The 22,192-nt window shown below is 43.9% G+C and overlaps 1 protein-coding gene across 13 annotated transcripts in view; it reads right to left on the reverse strand.

Annotated features, from left to right (window-relative positions):
* Positions 1–21,459, reverse strand: part of RAP1GDS1 (Rap1 GTPase-GDP dissociation stimulator 1) — a 111,751-nt gene extending 90,292 nt beyond the window's left edge. For 3 of the 13 annotated variants that reach the window (XM_088661140.1, XM_035112298.3, XM_088661136.1), the window contains exon 1: positions 20,832–21,222. In XM_088661140.1, coding sequence (XP_088517266.1) covers positions 20,832–20,835 — 4 coding nt within the window. In that variant the 5' untranslated portion in view covers positions 20,836–21,222. Of the gene's footprint in view, positions 1–20,831 lie in introns of all 13 variants that reach the window. The other 10 variants (XM_088661141.1, XM_088661137.1, XM_035112296.3 and 7 more) reach the window with 9 other exon arrangements.
* Positions 21,460–22,192: the final 733 nt, after the last annotated feature.

Raw genomic sequence — 22,192 nt, forward strand, 5'->3', positions numbered from 1 at the left:
AGGAGGAGGACTAATCTTCTCTTAATGACTGAAAAGATATATTCTCTGAGGAATGGTGGCTGTGGAGGCCCAGAATCAGGAAAGTGATTTTAAATAGCTTGCAATTAACGGCAAGAGGCATAGCTTTAGGCTAGCGGGTGCTCTTCTAACAATAAAACAAGTGCTATGCACAAATAAAACTTGCATCATAGGCACATATAGATGTGCAGGGTTAAGAGGCAGATATCTCCCCGACACATGCAACTAGTGGTAGCAGAACTGGGGGGGGGGGCTCACATATGGCAACCAATGCACCTCTACCTCTCTCTTTCTCCAACCCCCCCCCCCCAAGCTGGGAGCCAGCTAGGAGCGTCTCTCTCTCTCTCTCTCTCTCTCTCTCTCTCTCTCTCTCTCTCTCTCTGGCTCCCAGTGGCTCAAAGAGACAGGGACAGGGGGGAATCCCTCTGTGAGTCGGGGCTCCCACTTTCCTCCAGCTACTCACTCGGGCCCTGTTACATCCTGAGGAAAGCGGAGCCATCCCACGCACGCACGCAAACTCACCCCCCCCTCTCTGCTGGCATGAGGGAGGAGGAGCCGGGGAGCTCTAGGCAGGCAAGAGGGACAGGGAGCAATCCAGCCATTCTGTGCAACACACTAACACAGTCACACACATACTGGTAAGCTCTGTATCGGAAAGAGGGAAGGAGCTCTCCCTGCAATTGCCCATGGTTATTGAGCTTTTTTTGTGGGGGAGAGACAAGAGTTCTTGAGGTTTTTTTTAGGGGGAGAGCTCTTTCTTTTCTTTTAGGCTGGCGATCACTAAGGAACCCAAAATCTACCCGGGATCTACCAGAAACGTCCTGGGGATCTACCAGTAGATCGCGATCTACCTGTTGGCCATGCCTGAGATAGTACATAGGTAAAGGAGTCTACAAAGCCTGGGACACTAATTTTCATGGCTGTCTAGCAACTATGGTGGCTCATTTACCAGAAGTAATGTATTTAGGGGACCCAGGTGGCGCTGTGGTTAAACCACTGAGCCTAGGGCTTGCTGATCAGAAGGTCGGCAGTTCGAATCCCTGTGACGGGGTGAGCTCCCGTTGCTCAGTCCCAGCTCCTGCCAACCTAGCAGTTCGAAAGCACGTCAAAATGCAAGTAGATAAATAGGAACCGCTACAGCGGGAAGGTAAACGGCGTTTCCATGTGCTGCTCTGGTTTGCTAGAAGCGGCTTTGACATGCTGGCCACATGACCTGGAAGCTATACGCCGGCTCCCTCGGCCAATAATGCGAGATGAGCGCGCAACCCCAGAGTCGGTCACGACTGGACCTAATGGTCAGGGGTCCCTTTACCTTTAATGTATTTAGAGGAAAATATTTGTTTGCTCAGAATTGAGTATATACTTCCAGAGTTGACACTAAATACCTTAGTTCTGGTAAAGGAGCCAGCATAGCCGCTAGAGGGCTGTGAAATTTTTTGTCCCGGGCTTTTTAGACTTGTTTACCCATTTGAAACCAAAGGGGCGCATTGGTTACCAGATGTGAAATATATTGGCATTATTTTCAGCTTTCCTACCCCACTAAACTGCTCTAGAGCAACCAGGCTGATCTATGTAAATCCAAGAAATGGTATGTGCAGGCAAACATGCATCATCATGCCCTATGGCACTTATTGCCGCCTGTCTAAGAGAAATAAGAGTATGCATTCTACTTAAGTTTTCAGATGTGGATGAAAATACATATACAACTTTTGGGGATGAAGTACTTTCATGCAGTACCTCTCTAGGTGCAAAAAAGAGGAAGTATGTTGTCTTTCTAACCACATGTTTCAAACAGACTTGAGCTCAGTTGTGTCTTCAATGCAAGGGCACAAAAGAAAGCTCTTTCACTGACCCTGACCATGTTCGTCAAGGACAGATTTCCCTACATTACCTAGTGTCAGATACAACACTGACGGGCTGGTGGAACTTCTACTGTACAGCCTTGTGGCAGCCCTTTAAGTGTGGATATAAATCCATCCTATTACAGATATAATAGTCCATTGGCATTATAAATTCTTTCTGTAAATTATCAGGATCCAACAGAACCCTTTAATTAATTAGTAAGTCATAAATTTACAATTATAAAGGTAAAGGTACCCCTGACCATTAGGTCCAGTCGTGGACAACTCTGGGGTTGCGGCGCTCATCTCGCTCTATAGGCCGAGGGAGCCGGCGTTTGTCCGCAGGCAGCTTCCAGGTCATGTGGCCAGCATGACAAAGCAGCTTCTGGCGAACCAGAGCAGCACATGGAAACACCGCTTACCTTCCCGACGGAGCAGTACCTATTTATCTACTTGCACTTTGACGTGCTTTTGAACTGCTAGGTTGGCAGGAACAAAGGGAGCTCACACTGTCATGGGGACTCGAACCACCAACCTTCTGATCGGCAAGCCCTAGGCTCTGTGGTTTAGACCACAGCGCCACCGGCGTCCCATTTACCATCATATAATCCAAGACTTGGTAAGATAATTTACATTTAAGATAATTTAAAACTCAAGACTTGCTTACATGAGCTGGCTCACAATTCTATAATTTACTGGGGGGAGGGCCACTTTTTCATTGCAAAATTCCTGGATTTTTCAATGCTCTTGTCAACTGTGAAAAATTTTTCCCTGTGCAGATCTCAAGTAAGAAGTCTTCAGCCTTCCCTAATGTCTATTCAGGGAAATAGGAAGCTTATTATGTCTGATGAACATCTTATGTGTCCTGTTTCATAAGATGTCTACACTAGAGGATTAATGTCACCTCAGTGCAGGGAACTGCATTTTCTCTGTTTCCCATATTGCCCTACATTAATTTGTTTTTGAAATTGAAATGCAACTAAACAATTTGAATCCCATCCTTCTTTTAACTGCAGTTCAAATAGTCCATTAATTTATACTAGAAACTTTAGTGCCTATCTCCACAGGTAAACAAAGCTTATCTTAACATCTTGGGAGAATGGAGAAGCTTCCTCATTAAGTGCCTTACCCTTTCTATCCCCCCCATTACCTTATGTCGGAACAATTAAGCATAGCTGCAAAGAAATCTCAATGCATTGCTGCAATATTTGCTCTGCAAACAAGTTTAGAATTAATGCTGACAGTTCTGATAAAGTATGGTGATTTCATTTTTATTAACATTTCATCTTGGATTTTATATGGTACAATATTAATCTACTCTCAGCTGAGTGCCTTCTATTGGATATTGATGGTTTTAATTATGAAAATCTCAAATATAAAGAAGTTAGAGTTCTGTGTTGAAAATTTCCATGCAGCCAGCTGAAATTGTCAAAGTTACCAAGGATGTAAATATCTGAATCTGACTATTCTTCAGCAAGGACAAATACTCAAATAGGATAACTATACCGTTTCAGTACCAATTCTAATTTTGCTAGTTGAATTCTTTCGTCTTTTCCACCTCAATTCTTTCCAACTATAAACAGCTACATTCTTCAGAAATGTGTCATTCAATAGTCTTTGTTCAGTGAACCTGGTGAGCTCCTTCAGCCCTCTGGGAATACACGACTTTATCATCATCTGAAGGCTGGAAAAGCCATTATCTCAAGATTTCCATGCTGCTGTATACTTCCCCACTCTATGAGGGCTTTCCTTCTATGCATCTCTCTCTCTCCTTCTGTGTGTGTGTGTGTGTGTGTGTGTGCGCGCGCGCGCACACACACACACACGTAAATCCTCTGGCCTAATGTAATCAGTTGATTTAAGCCTAAAAATCTCTGAATATCTTAGGTCCAAGGCCAGTTCTGCCTTGTAGGCAAGACCAAGCAACTGCTGAGGGCGACACAGTTGATGCCAGAGATAATGTGTAACTTAAAAGTTCTTAAGCTGGCTGCCTACATGAACAGAGTGGAGCAAAAAAATAACCTCCAACAGTGGTGTTAGGCCAGCCTTTGCCAACCCGGTGCCCTCAGTCTAAATGTTTTGGCCTACAAGTCCCATCAACCCAGTAGCACAGCTGTGAGCTAGGCCTAAAGAGCCTCTTTGACTAAACTCACTTGCTATGAGGGAAATGATGAAGACACATATAAATCTATTTGTATCAATTGCTACACATTTGGAAAGTTTACCCTTTCCTGGAAATTCAACAAAGCCTAAGACTCATCTGGAGGGAATATAATAGCTTAGAAACAACCTCATATGCCCAATGTTAGACATAGAGTAGTCGAACCCATACTCACTGAAATTAGTGGACATGACTAATTTAGAGCTACTCATTTCAGTGGATCTACTCTAAGTACAACGCATGGTTGCAAAGACTGAATAAGTAGAAGGCTTCTCTCTCTCTCTCTCTCTCTCTCTCTCTCTATATATAGATATATATATAAGGTAAAGGTACCCCTGACCATTAGGTCCAGTCGTGACCGACTCTGGGGTTGCGGTGCTCATCTCGCGTTATTGGCCGAGGGAGCCGGCGTACAGCTTTCAGGTCATGTGGCCAGCATGACAAAGCTGCTTCTGGCGAACCAGAGCAGCACACGGAAACGCCGTTTACCTTCCCGCTGGAGCGGTACCTATTTATCTACTTGCACTTCATGATTTCGAACTCCTAGGTTGGCAGGAGCTGGGACTGAGCAACGGGAGCTCACCCCATCGTGGGGATTCGAACTGCCGACCTTCTGATCGGCAAGCCCTAGGGTCTGTGGTTTAACCCACAGTGCCATCCACATCCCTTAAACATTTATATATCATGCTTCTTATTCTGTTTTCTCAGAACAGAAACATATCAGCACTTTTAAGATGACACACTGAAATAAATGCACTGTTTAGCCAGCCGGTCAAAGCCATTTCCGGGGTGTGGCTGTTGTCAGGTTCTTGGAGCCACAGGTGAAAGATGCGAGTGCGCAGTACGGACCAACAAAGGTGGTCGTACCACCCTAGAAGCATGACATGTCCCCCAGCAGTCGATACTGCCCCTCCCCTAACACCCCACCTGTAGCCCTCCAGTGGTTTCACTACACTCCCAAATGCACACTCTGTAAACCTGAAGGAGCATCTCCACCTCCATTGTTCAGCCTAGACACTTAGATCTAGCTCTGAGAGCCTTCTAGCAGTTCCCTCACTGTGAGAAGAAAAAATTACAAGGAACCAGACAGAAGGCCTTTTCGGAAGTCACATCCACCCTCCTTGCAGATGTCAAGGAGATGTCATTTAATAAGTAACTATAGAACTTTTAGAAGGCCTCTGTAAGTATAGGGAAGTTTTTAATGTTTGATTTCCCCCCCCTCTTCTTCCCCCTCTTTTTCTTTCCCTCTGTATTTTTGCTGGAAGCCACCCAGAGAAGCAAGGGCGAGCCAAACATATGGGCAGGGTATAATAATTTATTATTATTATTATTTCATTGTCTCCTGAGACAGGCAGGTATCAACCGACTATTGTGCTGTATATTTCTTTCCATTACGGTCTGTAGAAATATTTCTAAGGTGTTCTTTGTGCTAAATTTGTGGTATTTTTTCCAGAGAAAAATTTCCAAAGGTCCATACAACACCACTGATTTTTAAGCGAGTTCTCTGTTAAAATCAAATAAGGAGTTCTGATTAAATCAGATAGCATGGCTGAGTCCTGTATTATTTATCTGACAATATACTCCTTCTATGCATTCTGATTTTGAAGGGTTCTTTCTTACCTGTGCATGAGAGAACTAATTAAAATTGCATAAGGCTTCTGTACAAATATAAAATAAACCCCGAGATGTCTTCATTGTTAAACACACTGTAAGATGTATTGGAAGCCTCTAGGTTTTAATATGAGTTCTTCAAAATAGAGTAATAATTTACCAAGGAGTTTACACACTTTCATTCTAAAACCTCCAGATTCATCCCATACCATCTACAAACATATACATGCTTATTTATTTGATTTCCTACCTGCCCTTTACCGTTGGGCCCCAGGCTGGGATACAGTAATAAAATATACAATTACAAAACAAATAGAATGAGAGAAGTACACAAACACTTCCGTATATAAACCAATAAAAACATTTCAACTTTTAAAAACAATACAAATATTTAAAAACAATTCCATATATACACAGTTTAAAATAGTTCCAATACAGGTGCAGTTATCTGGGAGTGGCCCCACTGAGCACAATGGAAATAATTTCTAAGTAAACATGCACAGAATTGGCCTCCAATATATTAATTTATTGCAAAGCTGAAAATTAGGAGTTTGTGACAGTGCAAGAGAAAAATTCTATTTTCATCATTTATGTTTTGGGTTTTTTAAACTCAGTTCACAGGTCTCAACTGCAGCACTTTTACCCTATTTCCAACAAAAGTGACTAATTATCTCTTATACTGCATATATTAAAAAAAAAACCCCAACAGAATTCAGAGTTCTGCAAGTGATCCTTACTAACCACACAGAACTCCTTTTCATACTGAAGATTTCCCTTTCCACTCACATGCATTAGAGGCAGCTAATGCACACAACTAATATGGAGCTGGAAATACAGTTGCCTTGCCACTGATGTGAATGGGAGAGCTCTATGTGCACAGAAAATGGTGGTTTGAGGACTTTTAAAAGAGGGTAAGTTGCCACCAAAAGACTAGAATGGCATGGGCAAATACTAATGGAATGCTACCTGTGTAGGCATTTCTGTAAGGCATCTTCTCTTAAAGAAGCAGCAATCGTGCTTCTCCAACTGGGTGGGTTTCACAACAAGCATCTGCCACTCCTGCCGCCCATTTCTAAGAGTCTTTTTCTTCCTTTTGCCAGGCTGCTAGCACACCATGACTGCCTTCCAGCCCCTGTACAAGAAAAGACTCTTATGCATATATTCTACTCAAATATATACTTTGGGAAGGGTAGCAGCTCAGGGGCAGACTCCTAGCTTCGCAGGCAGAAGATCCCAGGTAAAGTCTTGCAACCTCAACCTACAGGTAGAATGGTGGGCATGATGTAGAGAGAAGTCTATTACTGTCTATTTCCTTTTCTGAAGTGTGCATCCTAACCGGAAGAAACCTACAATGCCCCCCACCAGGTATAAAATTGCTAATACTGTTTTTATAGTTGCAAAGGTGTTGTTTTTTAAGAGTCACATTGAAAAATACACAAAAATAACAGCACCTGTAGGACATATGGTCCCACCTTCATCCTTCACGCAAGAGTTTTTCTATTTTAAAACAAGCATTAACACAATGCCAGAAAAATCTCTAATGTATACAAAGGCATTACTTACAAGTAACGTCTACAGTAGTATTGGGCTATGATTCTATATCCACTTACCTGTAGATAAGCCTCACTGAGCTCAATAAGACTTACTTCTAAGTAGACATTTAAATTATTGTATAAATATAAATACTTATTGTTATTATTGGTTTAATATCATTACTACTAATTACTAGGGTTAGTCCATATAGTCTTGTATTGGACAATCACTGTCCCTTACTTCTGAAATTAGGAGGTGTTAATAGTTTGGGGAAAGACAGGAGTGCCTGGCGTGCTATGGTCCATAGGGTCACGAAGAGTTGGACACGATTAAACGACTAAACAACAACAACAACAATAGTTTGGGGAGTGATACAAACAGCCACCTGGGAGGATTTGTGTAGCGGCACAGCTTCAACCTGGCTTCACATGGTGGTCACAGGAGAAAGGGGGAGGAGATTGGACCCAACCCCTGCAAACAACCATTCTCAACGTATTTAAGAAGTTAATTTCCAGGAACTATTGGGTATTGTATTATACATGGGTACACAAAAATGGCTTTCCCTTTCTTGAATGTTGTCACATGCTCTTATGTATGAAAACAACTTACCATTTCATTTGGCATTACCAATGTTTTTTTTTTTGAGGGACACAGTAAGGAACTGCTATAAAAATGAATCTACTGAACTACTGCTCCATAGGTCTATGTGTTTCACTTGCTTTCTTATTCCATTTGCTCTCTCTTGCTTCTTCCCCAATGGAGACCAAACCTATTCCATTATTTTATTTATTCATATAGCATCATCCACAGATACGGCACTTTATGAATTACAAGAGGGAGCTTTTAAAAAACAGGAAATCAACACAAATGAAGACAACAGGAGAGAGGAAGTAGTACACAAAGCAAAAACACACAAAAAATTGCAAGAATTTCAGTTATACACAGCCTTGGTTACAGTAGAGTTTGAAGGGTAAGCACTTCTGCCAAAAGCTTCAAAGAAAAGGTGGATTTTGAGGAAGGATTTGATGAAATTAGGAGGGAGCATTGAGGGGGGATTGTGAGAAGCAGCTCCAGGCATCAGGGTCAATAAGAGAGAGTCATCCATTGGCCACACCTATTGCACTGAGAAGATGAAGCTGCTTCCCACCTCCCTGCTAACCCCCCCCCCACATCTAGCCCCCACTCCAAGCTCACTTAGGACTGAAGAACTGAAAGGAAGTGTGATTTGGGTCTATCTATCAGCCCAAGGGCCACTGCAAAGGATGTGTGAGTTTGGGGAGGGGGTTGTGTTATGAACAATTACTCATAGATTGCCTTGAGAATCATGTGATTGAAAGGTGGAGTATAAATCTTCAGATTAGTACTGTAAATCAGAGGATATAGCAAACATTTGGGTGACTGACATTTGGCTGGAGGAAGAAGAAGTCATGGGGGAAATAGGGCCATAGAGGGTTTTGGAGGAAAATAACAAAAAAAATACCTTGGGCAAGACAGGAAGCCAGCATAGGGATTTAAGCAGGAATATCACATGATCATATAGTTCATGTGGTATTAAAAATGTTTCTACTAATTGGTGCCCTCCAGATGTTGTTGGACTACAACTGCCATAATCCCTCTCCCATGCCCCTGCTGGCTGGGGGTGATGGGAATTGGGAACCCAACTTCATCTGAAGGGCACCATGCTGGGCATTCCTGTACTAAGGCCATGTCTATTCTAGCTGTGGATTCACCACAGAGAATGCTGGGGTAGAACTGTAGGGATTTTGCAGAATCTAAAATCTGTGTTACAAAACAAGTACAAGAGTATGTACTAGGCAGTACCGAAAAGCATACATTTAATAACATCTAAATAAAGACCGTTGCTCATGTGAAGGTAACCCAATTTAAACCATTTACTTCAGAGAAAACCAATACACTGCAGATCTAAAAGCTACCACAAGGCCTTTTCAGGTGATTCAGAGAGTACCAGTGTTTCTACTTTCAAAAAAATATATACAGTACCGTATTTTTCCATGTATAAGACTAGGTTTTTTCCCCTTTTAAAAAATGTCCAAAATTTGGGGGGCATCTTATGCATGGGGGTGTCTTATAGACAGAAAAATACGTAAGAATAAATGTAGAGTGAGGACAGGTAATGTAAGCTGGGTTTCAAACAATCAAATCTCCCCGTTTGTGGAATGCTCTCCCCAGAGAGGTTGAGCTGGCATCTACATTATACACCTTTAGGCACCAGGCGAAAACGTTCCTCCTTAACCATGCCTTTCATTGATTTGACATCTGACGCCCTTTTAAATGTGCTACGGAAAGGGCGAATTTATTGGGTTGTCTTTGTCTTTATTATGCCTGGTATTTCCTTTATAAAAAATATTGTGATTTTAGGTTGTGAACCATCCTGATCTTAGGGTGGTATACAAATAAATAAATTCAAAAAATTGTGGTGGGTTTATGTTTTTTAGAGAGTGCAATCACCATTTTTGATTAAGAGAAAGGAAACCCTGAATGGAATCGGCGCAAGATCCGAAAGTGGACAGGAAGCCAGCCTAGGGTTTATGATGGACTGTCATGAGGTCCATGAAATGAGAAGGGAAGGGGAGATGTTTGGAGGAAGGTGACACCATCACGTCAGCCACCAAGTCTCCAGCTAAAATGGACACTTTCCTATAAGAGCAACCCTATGTTGTCAATGGAGTGTGGCAACCATCATGTCAAGCATCTTGCTAGATTCTCAGACAAAACTCCCTTCCATGACCCTTCTTCTAAGTTCAGGCACCCCCAAACTTCGGCCCTCCAGATGTTTTGGACTACAATTCCCACCATCCCTGACCACTGGTCCTGTTAGCTAGGGATCATGGGAGTTGTAGGCCAAAACATCTGGAGGGCCGCAGTTTGGGGGTGCCTGTTCTAGTTCCTTCTAATTATCCCTGTGACAAAGAAAGACAACAGACAGTGCAGCACATTTTTTTCCTCATGTTGTTAGAGGATTTTCCACAGATCTTTCTTCTCAGTGGATCCTAGGCTGAGAGCTAGACAATATTCACCTAACTTATTTTCTGTTATTTATATTCCACCCTGAGGGAAAAAAATATCAAAGCAGCTTACCTAAAATATTAAAATATATTAAAAATGTTTATCTGTGAAGAAGTTTGGAAACTTTTTACGGGTATTGAAATATACTCGGAGTCGAGAGTGAATTTCATGCTCTTTATTCAGCTCATAGTCATCAAGGAGAAGAAGAGAAGAAGAATCGCTCTTTTCCCAAAACCATCTGCTTATATACATTTACACAATGGGCCTTGCGTGATTGGCTACTTCAGGGCTACACCTGTGGGCCAATCAGGTTGTGGATTGACTTCTTCCTGCAGGCCAATCAGGTTGCAGATTCACTTCAGCCAGCCGCCTGATTGGCTGCTCCTGCAGGCCAATCAGGTTGCGTATTCACTTCCACCTGGAGTTGGATTGGGTAGCTCCTGCGGACCAATCAGACTGCTGATTCTGAATCCTATTGTTCTAGGATTCAGCTCAGTACATAACAGGTATGGTTTGATTTTGGTATCCTAATTTTCAACATTGTTTGCTATGGTTCTTTTTTCAGTGTGCTATTACTGTGTTATTTTTGAGATGTTAATGAATTCACAGTGTTTCTTGGACTGTGGTTTGTTTTTTAATTCTAAGCCACCTTGAGATTTTATTTTAATGCTGTGCTGTTTATCAAATAGCTTTGGCTGTGATCCTAAATTGCACCTGCCTGAAAGTAATGCACTTCCAACGAAACACATTTAGAATGGAGGTGTTGAATAATATTGGAAATGGCCCTCAGCATCTCTTGTACCGTTTCCATTTTAGAATGGAAGACAAGCTCTGCAGTAGCAACCAATTACTTCTGTCTATCTGGAAGGAAATTCCTGGTTCAACCACTTGCGTTTATCTTGCAACCTGGGTGCAAACAATCTACAGTAGGGTGTGAAGGAAGCAAACAGCATAGTTCAGGAGAAAAGCAGAACAAATTATTATTTAAGGAATCACAGCATGCAAAAAGCAGTGAAACAATGAAGTCAGTATAGATGCTAATATGCGGCTACATATAGAACTAGCTGGCCATGCAACAAGGTCAACTGGACAGCAACTTTTAAAAACAATCAGGGTCATATTTTGATTCGAATAAATGCTTAAAGTACATACTGTATCTAAGTTAAATCTCCTAAAGTCATGGACAAAATACATTTGCAGAGGTGCAAGGCACATGTTTACATTTATACCACCTTTGTCTGAAGTATTAAAAGTGGGAACTGAAGGCAAGGCGTTCCTTATGGTAGCACCTAGTTTCCCAAACTTTGGTCTCCAGCTGTTTTTGGACTACAATTCCCATCATTCCTGACCACTGGTCCTGCTAGCTAGGGATAATGGGAGTTGTAGTCCAAAAACAACTAGAGACCCAATTTCAGAAATCCTGACCCAATGCTTTTCTACTGGGAAAATCTGCCAGGTTTCTTCTCTGCTTGCATTTAGGTGGGCAGTTAAAGCTTTTGTGTATGTTTTTCCTTCCAGAAAGTTATTTTTAAAAAATCTTTATTATTATTAAAAGTATAGAATAATTATGTAAGAATGTTAACGAAGAGCTACAGTTCAACTCAGCCACAGTTTATGCAGAGTCATTCTATTCCTTTTAAAACCCATGCATTTCAAACACCTAAAAACAAGTCTCTACTACATCTGCACTTTCATGAATAAGTTCTTAATATTCCTGCATTATACTATTGGTGTTACTGTGTTTTATTAGGTATTAAGGTTTTACGTCTATTTGAATACAGAGAAAGTTTGACAAAATTATAGTGAAATAAGCCTTAAGAGTGCTAAATGACTGTTAAAGAATGCAATGTAGAAATATAAGTAAAGTAAGTGAGTTAGAGGTTGCAGTGCTCTATCTATGTCAGGACTAATAATTGTGCATTACAGTAGGTGGAAAGAGCAAGCCAATAACTTGGAAATTGTTTAAAACATTTGTGCAAGAAAGTTGATGTCAGCAATGCGGTCAGAAAAAATTCCATGCGGGCAGGAAAAAAAAAAGTGCTTTATTTTTCCTTGGAAAGAAATCACAAATTATTACTTGCAAATACAGTATTAGACAAGTATGGCAGTTTTGAAGTGTCTAGCTTTCTCTACTAAGCATAAGTAAAATAAATAGACTAGATTAGATCGCTTTCCAGAGCATCAGAAAATTTCTGGAACCTTTTTCATTAAACCCACATCACTGCTTGATGTCTGTTTACTGCTGAACTCTAGCTAGAGAGTCTGATGCTACATGCTGGAAGAATAATAATGAAAGATTTAGGTGAAGAGTTATACTTTCAACTACAAGATCATCTAAGCCACGAAGCTTATCCTACCAAAATCAATATGGTATACAAATAAAAAGCACCTTGCATAGAAAGGAAGATGCAATATTTTTAAGGATTCCCCCGCTGCTACTTGTACATAAATCACTGACAAATCATTTCAAATGGGGCTTGCAAAGGAGAAATTCCTTGTTGACTTGCCCCTAAACATGAGCTATGAAGCCCATTTAAACCATGAACTCACTAGGTGCCCTTAAGCCAATTGCCTTTTTTTGCTGCAACCTCCACCCCCACCCCCCAAAAAAGCAATCACGGGATAACAGAAACATTTCTCATTATCGTCTGCACCACCATGTTACTAAAAACATAAGAGAACCCTGCTGGATATCATGCCAGCTAGCAATCTAGTCCAGCATCCAGTTCTCACAGTGGCCAACCAGATGTTTGTGTGAAGCCCTCAAGAAGGGCTGGAGAACAACAGCACAACCCCCATTCCCTATGCACCCTGCCTCCAACAGTGGAAGCAGAACATAGCCAGCATGTCCACTAGCTCTCGGTAGCCTTATCCTCCATAAACTGGCCACTTTTAAAGCCACTCTGATGGCCCTCACTATTTCCTGATAGAGCAAACTTCTTCGTTTGCACACCATGCAAAGAAGTTGTCTACCCTGATTCTTTCAACATAGCGCCGAGTTCTAGTACTGTATTATGATCAAGGTTCTAAAATTTATCCCTTTCCATATTCTCTACACCATGCATCATTCTGCACCCTTATTAGCTGTTATTTATACGCCCCTTACTCACTGTTTTTCTAAACTATAATAATAATGATAATAATTTATTTATACCCCGCCCACTCTGGGCGGCTTCCGACAGAAAAATAAAATACAATAATCTATTAAACATTGAAAATCCTCCCTAAACAGGGCTGCCTTCAGATTATACTATTTATAATCCTATTTTCAGCCCCAAAGCCTCCAAAACCAAGAACATAGCAATACAACAAAAGATGCACTTCTACTGCATCTTCAATCATATCAAAACAGAAAAGTAACAATAAACTCTGTAGCCCCAAATGCCTTTGTTGCATAGAATTTTTGATGCCTCACAAGTCTGACCTTTGGGCTGGGACATTGGGCACTCCATGGAGACACCGATATGTTTTCTCAATGGACAAGGTCATATTTTTTACTTAACGCATTTTTTAGAGTAGAAGTATTTAACACATCAAAAAAAGAACTCCAAGCTATTAACAGATTTGAAAACTCAACAATCCTAAATCCATATAAAGCGAAGCAACCCAAGAACAGAAATCTCAGTATATGGCACGCTCTTATTCCTGAAAGATGCTTTTCCCTACCCGCACTTCCCCCCACCAGGTGTTACATAAACAATATAATTTATCATTGTTACCACCGTATAGGCCAATGCTTATGCATGTCATGAACTGGCAGTACAACAGGGAAAGGATCCCAGCGATGGGAGTAGCTGGGACTGGGACAATTCGGGGCAAGCAGGGGATGAGGAAGAAAGTACTCACAGAGTGATGGGAGATGGCGAGGGGGTGGAGGTCAATGCACAGGAACCAGAGCAGCAGGTCCCATCACCAGAGGGGCCCATGTCTCCATGAACACGGTGGGCACTGAGGTGTAGGGAGCAGTGGCAGGGGCGCTCTAGGAGGCTGAGGCAGGCAAGGGCCCACAGCCCAGCTCCCTAGCTAGCCAGGTGGGGCTCGCTAGCTCTGGGAGGAGGGGTGTGATTCCTCAGCTGGAGTAGGCTCAGGACAGGTGAGGCTCACATGCCTCATCAAGCCCAGTTGCTGCAATCAGCAAGCAAAGTAGAAAAGGGAAGCAGAGCTGAGGTGCTGTGTCTACTGAAGTGGCCATGTTGGTGGACCTTGGCATGGATGCTCCTGGACCTCTTTGGGACTGTGGCTCAGGTTTGTCTCTGGACCGGATGCTGACTGCTGGACTTCAGACTTGGCCTACTTGGGTTGACCCTGGACTGTGTTTCCTGACCTTTGACTTTGCTTGTGAGGACTGACACTGGTTTTGAACTTTGGACTTGACATACTGACTTGCTGCCAGGTAGACAATACATGATCGGGGGGGGGGGGTCCTACTGAAGTCTAGTTTGTAATGAAATTTCCACCAACATTAATAAAAAATTAATAAAATGTCCAGCAAACCAGCAGCAAATGTTAAAGACCAGATGCACACACTTTGCAACATCTAATCCATCAGGACAGCATCCTGCTTCCTCTCCACCCCACAGTTGGGTGCAGCAAAAGCCCTGTTGCATCAGCTAATTTGATGCTGGATACCATGCTATATGAGACAGACCTGAAAACACATCCATAAAAGCTACTAGCCCATTTACACATGCAACCATTAAGTATTTGAGTAGGTACTACTAATGGCCTGAATGGAAACTTCTGTTGTGGCACCTGAATTCTTATTCACCAAAGGTAACGGAGTGATTTTTGTTTTTGCAAATCTGTCCTAAGTCCAACTGCAAGATATTCAGCCTTTGTCACATTATATAATAATTGCAAATGAATTCAATGAATCATACAAATTGGCATATTGAATATAGTTCTGAGTATATATAAATCTATATCTATAGATAATATTTTTCAGGCCGAAAATTTCAAAAGAAACAAAATCTCAGCTCCTCAGAAAGTCCCTTCTAGAAAAATTGCTTTAGATAAGTGACAGCCAACCTATTACAATTGCAGAGCTCCCACACTCTGCTATGTACATGTATTAATGGCACACATCTTTTGATTAGGTTATTAATGTTTACAAGGTCTATATGAAACCCAACTGCATACACAACCCTCTTAGGGGTAGAAGGTTCAAAACATTTAATCATGAAACTGACGTAGCAATTTAATGCTCAGAGAAGCAAATGTTTGATTCTTCGACATGATTTACCAAGTGGGTAGGAGCTCACAAAGAACATCTAGTACTGGAGGGGAAAAACATCCTCAATACATTATTTCTCAGGCTTTCCAACTGTTATAAAGTGCAGAAAATAAACCTTGTAAAGAGCAGAGAGGAAGATTAACATGAAAGCTGGCACATAGACCTCAAAAGCTTCATACTACAATTATTGAGCACAGAAAAGTCATTACAATTTGCTAGGTTTTTTTTTTTTTAAAATAATCTTATGAAAGGTTTGTCTTCAAAGAGAGATGGTTCTCCAAAGTTTGGTGAGTGCCCTGCTGGCAGAAAATGAGGGCAACTGTACAGGCACTCAAGCTTTGATTATGGGGACTTCCTCAATAACAGCAGGGATGCTTGCAGAACCACCTACAGCCAACTAAGCAGCGGCCTTTTCTGTCCTCTTTACCCCTCCTCTCACTCAACCCTTCCCTCCTCCCCTCCCCTCCAAACGAAATGCATAATAGCAACACTTCAGAAAATAAGCCTTCTGGAAGTGATGCAATGGCTGTGGAACCAGAGTGAAATATAATGGGACTGACGGGGTTACATTGGCTTTGCTAATTAAACCAAAAGTTTGTGTGTGCTGGGAATAGGGCTGGGCAATATACCGTTCAAAACCAGCTTGAAGTCCATATTGTGATATCGGTCTCATGATTTTTGACCTGGCAGTATATGCAAAAACCAGGATGCGGGGGGAAACTGCTTCTCAGCAGTCATTTATACATTCAACCTTTACGTGGACTCTCCGTTCTGTGGCAACACTGCTCCCTTGATTATACGGCTCTTTGTGATTACAGTCATCTTCCAAGAGCGCACAACCCCTCCTCTTCATAGCTGTATGAAGTTCTTCTCCCAACTACTTCTCAGTGCCAGAGCAGATGCTTCCAATGCAGAAGGCCCCGAGTTCAATCCTGGCTTCTCTAGGTAGGGCTAGGGTGCCCATCTGAAATTCAGGAGAGCCACTGCCATTCAACTTACAGGCCAATGCGTGGCAGGAGAGGCAACATTTGACAGCCCCTGCTGTCTGCCATCTGGCCTTCCCAAAGCCAGGTAAGTGAGGATCTGGGATTTGGGAAGGAGGCACTCTAGGACTCTGACAGGGTCCTAGAGTCATCCAGTCTCCTTCCCAAAGCCTACTTAATGCTTTCCCAGCTTTGGAAAGGAGGTAGGGGGGCTCTAGGACCCTGCCAGAGCCTCACATCTCCTTCCCAAAGCCAGCACCTCACTTAGCCAGCTTTGGGAAGGAAGCAGGAGGGCCAGGTGTGTGTGTGTGTGTGTGAAATTTTGGCCTCACTCCTCCTCCCCCCTCCATGAGGCAAGGCAGTGTGTGACCCACGGGTTCTGTGTCAAAGTACTCTTGTGGCCCACTTGGTATGAAAAGCTGGACCACCCTGATGTAGAGAAAGATAGGCATGACTCAATAAAAGGCAGCTCCCTGTGTTCCCTGTGTTCCTATGATAAGGTAAATTTTATTCTGCCACTACTTCTGTGCTACATGCAATGTCTCTAGAACAACTCTCATAATAACAGAACTGTTACCATGATTTTGTGTGCAGCAACTTTACAGCCCCCCCCCAAAAAAAACCCCTTACAACCCAGTGCTGCAAAAAGGAAGGTAGAAGGGAAGAGGAGCAGGTAACAGGATGCAATGCTGCAAGCCAGGCCTGCCATCCTAAACACACCTAGGTGTAAGCATGCCCCATTGTAATCAAAGGCCCCAAATTCCAAATAAGCATACTTAAGACTGCAATTCAAAGTGGGGAAAGGTAATGAGGAGGGGAAAGAAAAGAAAGACGGAGACCCCACAATTCTGACAGATACAAGTTACCGAAGCACTTAAACAGGAGGCATTGTTAAGTATACGCATTCATGTAGAGATACAGTGTACAGGAAGGTCTTACTCAACAAGAATGATGTACAGTATACGTGAAAGTATGGGCAGTAAAAGATCCAACAGCCAGCCAAAAGAACCTTAGTCGTGTGCCCACATGGAAAGAAAGCCTTGGGAACACTGTACTTGTTACCAATGATGTTATGGCAGCATCCAGGCTCACTCTCAAATCCTACGTAAGGGTGAGCAGAAGCAAAATGGTTCCACTCTGTAAAATTTGGGCAGGGAACAGTAGATGGATCCATTGTGCTCCTGTCGAAATTCTCGAGAGTGGATCTCAGATACCAGAATAGCTTTTTTTTTTTTGCAGTTCACTACTACGGTATCTTGCAGCAAGAAGCCAGTCTGGTGCCTTAATCCATACCCAGTTCAAAGCATCCCAAGTACAGCCACTCTGGCAATGTCACCGCATAGGTTCCAAGACCCTCTGGAACAGTTTTCACCACTTGCTGCTAGCCATGCCAGACACAAATCATTAGCATGCATACCTCTAGTTGTCAAGACCCCAGCATGGCAAGTGGCTGGCATTTCACTTCCCGTATAGGGTACATCAGGTGGAATCAATGCACAAAACATGTAATTCTAGAGTACCCCAAGAATGCCCCGTTTCCATTTTGGCCAGCAGGCAGTAAAAAAATCAGAACTTGCTTGCAGCAGCAGACACATTCATTTTGTAGAACCAAGTGAAGATATTTTATTTACCCAGGATTTTAAATTATTCTTAACGTACTCATGCGGCTAACTTTCTCAGCTGTTGATGTAAACCTCCCTTTGGGTTTTATTGGAATCTGAAGGGTAATATATATAATCACCATACAACAATTATTGTTATTTATTTATATAAAATTATAATAAGGATAAGTAATCACAGGGTTTTCAGAAGCTAGAATCTGCTGCGATGTGTTGTCCTATTCTGAAAATGCTTCTGTCTTAAAGGAAAAAATGAAAAAAAAGCCAAGGTTCCTTCCCAGGTTCTGTCTTGGGTTAAATTCAAGAACATCCTGGACTCCAGCTATTGCACCCATTGAAACCAGTTTAGTTTCCATGACTTCACTGTTCCCTCAAGCAGTCCCCAAAAGGGGAGAGGGTACTGGTGTACTGCCCTACTGCGTTTTATACCAAATTCTACCCTCTTATATCTGCCTGGTTCCGGTATACTCTATACTTTTTACTTTGCTTAAATTCTGCTGCTTGCTGCCTGCCTTGGATTCCTTCCCAATCCTCTTTGCTGGCATGACTACTCAAGTATCCCATACCTGATCACACCAAGACCACCTCTGTAGGCTCAAGCACTGGAAGATATTCCAAGAATTCCCCCTGAGCCATGGTTTATAAAGGTAAAGGTAAAGGGACCCCTGAACATTAGGTCCAGTCATGACTGACTCTGGGGTTGCGGCGCTCATCTCAAGTTATTGGCCGAGGGAGCCGGCGTACAGCTTCCAGGTCATGTGGCCAGCATGACAAAGCCGCTTCTGGTGAACCAGAGCAGCACACGGAAACGCCATTTACCTTCCCGCTGTAGCGGTACCTATTTATCTGCTTGCACTTTGATGTGCTTTCGAACTGCTAGGTTGGCAGGAGCAGGGACCGAGCAATGGGAGCTCAGCCTGTTGCAGGAATTTGAACCGCCGACCTTCTGACTCCGTGGTTTAACCCACAGCGCCACCCGCGTCCCTGCCATGGTTAATACAGGCTTGCAAACAGCCAGTTGCATGGTAGCTTGTTGTAAGTACTAACCATCTCTAGACATTACGTGGCAAGAAATATTCTATTTTAAAAATAGATGAAGTAGGCCTTTCCTACATGCTTTCTACCTTTGAAACAGTCTATGTGCCAGCAATGACCAACACAAATATTAAATTTATTAAATCTTGGCCTGTTTGAACACTATCTCTGCCATAGATCAATGACACTAGTATTTCTCCATTGTAACTAGCTAGTTAATTCCTGTTTCCCTTCTATATATTGAAGTTAACAATGGATATATAATACCCTACAATAATGGTTTTCTTTTAGTCTGAAAACAAGGTAGGGTCATAGGCAGCAGTAGGTTCATTTGGTATATTTATATCCTGCTTTTCTTTCCTCATCGGACTCAAGGGAATATACACAGAATTCCCAGGTAGACTCCCATCCATGCATGGGCCAGACCTAGTCCTGCTTACCGTAGTTTCAGCAAGGTGGCTGCATCATATGACCTCATATCATGTTTTTAGACAAATGTCTCAGCCGGCAAAACCATCCAAGGAAATCTTCAATGCAATCAGCAGTTTGGAGAGCCAGGCCTTGGAAAAGCTGAGTTAGCAAGTTAACACCCACTACTTTCAAGACCAACACAGGTTTTTCTGAAGATTTCTATGCTAATCCTACTTTCTCAAATGACAGTGCAATCCTGCGCGTGCCTCCTCAGAAGTAGGTTCATGCAAGATTGCAGCCTTAAGTCCATAGCTTGCCTTACATCACAAGAAAGCCATAATTTACAAGAGACTGAAGAGAGCATCAAGTAACATATATTATGAATATATTTAAAAGGATACTGCAAAGTCTGGCTTTATCACAGTGACAAAACACACACCGTAGATAATTTACCTGATACTGAGGAAACTAAGCCAGCCTATGAATGCACCAAGCCAAATTATTTGAGGTTAAGTTTATTAGACTGATATTCAGCTTAATTAATCTGCTTGATTTACTGGTAACATCACAAGAGCTGCATCAACTTAATATTAAGAAAGGCCACTGGTGCATTTTAAGTTAAGAATGGGGTCCTTATTGTGAGGCGCACAGATTTCGTGTGACTGAGAAATGCACTGAAGGCAACATCCATTTCAACCCACCCTAAATCAAGCCAGCATCTACTTTTATTTTAACAATCCGGGCAGTCACGACTTCGATCAGAACCGAGTCTGTGTCGTCATGTGCTTCCTATACATCCGCTACCCCTGCTGTACCCTAAGACAGCAACATCCCTGGGAGGCTGAAGGTGGAAAGCATCAATTAGAAAAGGCAGGTGGGGGGGGGGGAGAGAGAAGAGAAGCACTTTGCACCCAGCCCCAAGCTTCATCCCCGGGTTGTGTGCGGATGAGGAAGTTGCATGAAGTCCGCTTCCTTCTCCCGCTTGTAGGACGCTGAGCGAGAAAGAGGGAAGCAAACTGGAGAGACGGGGTGGTGGCCCATAATGGTGGGGGGGGGAGGACAACAACGGGGAAAGGATGCACCTTAAGAAGCCACACAACGTGCGCTCGGCTCAGGAGAGCCTGGGAGGAGGTGGCGTTGGGAGAACGCCCCACTTCCTTCAACCTCCCGGCCCCATTTCCCCGGCCACCCCTAAAAGACTGAGGGACCCTCCTCTCGCCAACAAGCCCCTTTAACTCTCCGACCTCCTCGGACTCCGCCTGGACCTCCCTCCCCCCAAAAAACAGATGCTTCCTTTGGCGAGCCCTGGGAGGGGGACCCGCGCTGCGTGACCCGCCGGGGAGGTTTGAGGTGACTTACCCATGTTTCCGCCCGGAGAAATGGGGCGAGGAGGAGGAGGAGGAGGCGCTGGTGGGAGAAGAGAGAGTCTTTCTCCCCACCCGGCTGCTGCGGGGCTGCTTCGCTCTCGCCGCCTCCCCAGCGGCCAGGGAGGGACAGGCGGGGCCCAAGGCCGGTGCAGCTGCTCTGCGGCCAAGAGGCGCACGGACAGGCGGCGGCCAGAGGAGAGCAGAGGGGCGGGTGACTAGCAGGGAGGCAGGGGCAGCCGGGGCGCTCGCTGCCTTTCCTGCCGTGCCTGGGTGTGCGTGTGTGTATGCGTGTGTGTGTGCACGCCAGTGCGTGCGCGCGCCGCCGGGCTGGAGGAGGTAGAGGGAGGCTTGCCCGCGCCCGCGCCCTGACTCGCAAGCAGCGAAAGGAGGCGGAGGCACAGGGGACGGTTCCGGGGTGCGTGCGCCCAGGGCGCGCGCGCGCACGCCGGCTCGAGGCCAGCAGTCCGCCCCGCTCCTGCTGCTGCTTCCTCCCTTTGCCCGGAGGGGAGTGAAATGGGGTTTTCTGCCGGGCGAGATCCTGTTCTCTTTGCTACCGTGTATGCCGGCTGGATTATGAGTCAGTGCCTTTCCGTACGTCCGGGCAAGGCCCTCCTTTACACAAAGGCCGGCAGCACAGCGGGAGGAGTGCGGAGGCGGGTGCAGAGCGCCACCTGGGAGGAGCCCCGCGTGGCCTGCGACCCGCGAGCAGGGAGGGTCTCTACCCTGCTGCTGCTGCTGCTGCTTGCCGCCGCACCTGCCCTTGGCTTGGACGCTGCTGGGCCCCACTGTGAGACCCAGCCATGGGTTTTATAGTATATAAACTAGAACTCTTCAGAAGATAAGGGCTTGGCTTGGGGTGTGTGCGTTTCCTTTTTGTGTGTGGAACAATGGTGAATGCACGTTGTCCTATGCAAAGCGATCCTTTTTGCGTGCCTTATGCAGAGGCTGGAATTGGTGGGGCCACCTGTGAAGAGCTCTCTGTTGCCCACAAATTCCTAACACTGACTGAACTAATTCCCGCTGGAAATAATCTGAAGACAACCAAAAACTAGAGTTTTTTGTGTTCTGATTAAGAGCAATATTAAAGGAGTTCGAATGGGTCAGTTAGTAGAGCATCAGGCTCGAGGGTTGGGCAAAAGCCTGCATTGCAGGGGGTTGGACTAGATGAGCCTTGGGGTACCTTCGAACTGTACAATTCTATGATCCTATGAACACAGGCCTTAGCCAAACAGGTAGGTGGTTCTGATCCCCCCACCCCCGAACATTAGAGCAGAGAATTTCCAGTGCAACCCCGGCCCTAAGAAAGGAGCCTTTGAACATTACCACCACTGCTATTTAACAAAAAACACCGAG

Source organism: Zootoca vivipara, chromosome Z1, assembly GCF_965207765.1.
Source record: "Zootoca vivipara chromosome Z1, rZooViv2.hap1.1, whole genome shotgun sequence".
In the NCBI taxonomy this organism is placed as follows: domain Eukaryota; kingdom Metazoa; phylum Chordata; class Lepidosauria; order Squamata; family Lacertidae; genus Zootoca; species Zootoca vivipara.